The sequence below is a fragment of the Ursus arctos genome, unplaced genomic scaffold (assembly GCF_023065955.2).
Source record: "Ursus arctos isolate Adak ecotype North America unplaced genomic scaffold, UrsArc2.0 scaffold_5, whole genome shotgun sequence".
In the NCBI taxonomy this organism is placed as follows: Eukaryota; Metazoa; Chordata; class Mammalia; order Carnivora; family Ursidae; genus Ursus; species Ursus arctos.
This window is the reverse complement of record NW_026623067.1, coordinates 8,689,381-8,691,445: the sequence shown is the minus strand read 5'-3', so window position 1 is coordinate 8,691,445 and position 2,065 is coordinate 8,689,381. Positions and strand designations below refer to the sequence as shown.

Genomic DNA, 2,065 nt, shown 5'->3' with positions numbered 1-2,065 from the left:
ACCATCACTACCTCCACCATCTTAAGTACCAGCACTCCAACTACACCATCATCACATTTACTACCACCATCATCACCACCATCACCATCAATTATCATCAACCCTGGAGTGCCTACCTCCTGAAGGTTCACAATATGAGAGTGTAGGTCTAACATTCTAAAAGAAACATGAAGAATATAAGCATTTTTCATCAGATTATTTGTATATATGGACTGAATTCATAGAGGTAGTGGCCCCATTGCAATTTTAAGCATGGAAAGACCAGAACTGAGACCTGAACATCTAAGTAGGACTGATTTAGACTGAAATAGAGATAGAGAGTAATTGACATTCCTTTTATGATTGCAGTCTAATTTGAGGTTAGGCAGCGTCCCAACACATTTTTCAGAGCTCCCAGCACCTCCTTGTTCCTCAGACTATATATGAGGGGGTTCATCATGGGGGTGAGGATGGCACCAAGCATAAAGAGAACCTGGTCCAGCTTGGGACTGTGGTAAGAAGTAGGCCTCATGTAGACCAGCATGGCTGGACCAAAGTACAGGCTCACCACAGTCAGGTGGGAGGAACAGGTGGCCAGGGCTTTATTTCTGCCCTCCAGGGAGTTCATGCGGAGCACAGCAAGGAAGATGAGAGCATAAGAGGACAGGATAAAGGACAAAGGAATGAGGAGCACTACAATGCTTGTCATCACTACAGTCTTCTCATAAGCAGAGATGTCCTCACAGGCCAATTTTAGGATGGCCATGACCTCACAGAGGAAATGGGAAATCTCTCTAGAGCCACAGATGGGGAAATGCATAGCATATGCTGTGTGCATAAGTGATATAAGGGCACCTCCAGCCCAGGAAATGGTAGCCATCTGCAGACATACTTTCTGACTCATGATTAGGGTGTATCTCAGAGGATTGCAAATGGCCACATACCGGTCAAAGGCCATGAGGGTGATGAGGATACACTCAGCAATTCCTAGAGTCAGGAAGAAAAATATCTGAGTTCCACAAGCCACCTGTGATATATTTCTCTTTCCTGAGAAGAAATCAGTTGCCATCTTGGGTACAGTGCTAGAGATTAATGTCAGGTCCATGACAGCCAGTTGGCTGAGCAGAAAGTACATGGGTGTGTGGAGGTGATAATCCACCCAGATCAGGAGTATAAGGAAGAAATTTGTGGTTAGAGCCACAGTGTAGATCAGAAGGATGGCAGAGACAAGGACGTTGATATGTTTTATGCCAGGGAAGAGGCCCAAGAGGATAAAATCCATATTTGAAGACTCATTTCTTTTATCCATCTCTCTGTCTTGTCAGAAGTAATCAATCCTAGGAACAAGCCAGATTTTGAGAAATCACAAAGATTTATTGGATTCGGTTACCCAAGCGCTTTCCTTTATTACCCTTACCAGCATCAGCAGGCTGTGATATTTCTGCAAATGACAACATTTTAGCCAATTTCATGGCTACGTAGGCTATCTCATGTCCCCACCTATTCTCTTTACTTACAGAACAAATCTCTACCATGTGGGACAGTTAATGTCTAGATTGCATCTATTAGTGGTAGCTCAGAGCTAATACTACCACCTCCCCTCCTTTCTATGTCATTGCTCAGAGACCCCATTCCCTTCCCCCTTCTTGTGTTCTCTCACTGCCCTACTTGAACCTTGGATAAGTATATGATATATATTTCATCCTCACTCAATCATACATTTTCCCACAGACTGTGCTAACTCTTAGCAAGACAAAGATGAATAAAATATAATTTCTGATGATAAAGGCTTTTAACCTTATTGAAGAACATGACCAGGGACAGGACACATGAAAAAATAAGAAAGATGTTATAATGGAAGAAAATACTAATCTATGACAAATCAGGAAAGAATATCCAATGGAAAAAAGACAGTCTCTTCAGTAAATGGTGCTGGGAAAATTGGACAACCACATACAGAAGAATGAAACTAGACCATTCTCTTACACCATACACAAAGATACACTCCAAATGGATGAAAGACCTCAATGTGACACAGGAATCCATCAAAATCCTAGAAGAAGACATAGGCAATAACCTCTTTGAC

General features: G+C 42.2%; 1 protein-coding gene across 1 annotated transcript; it reads right to left on the bottom strand.

Moving 5' to 3' along the window:
* Window positions 1-349: 349 nt before the first annotated feature.
* LOC113261899 (olfactory receptor 56-like) lies at window positions 350-1,288 on the bottom strand. The gene has a single exon (XM_026508211.2). The coding sequence runs from the start codon at window positions 1,286-1,288 to the stop codon at window positions 350-352; it is 939 nt and encodes a 312-aa protein (XP_026363996.2).
* Window positions 1,289-2,065: the final 777 nt, after the last annotated feature.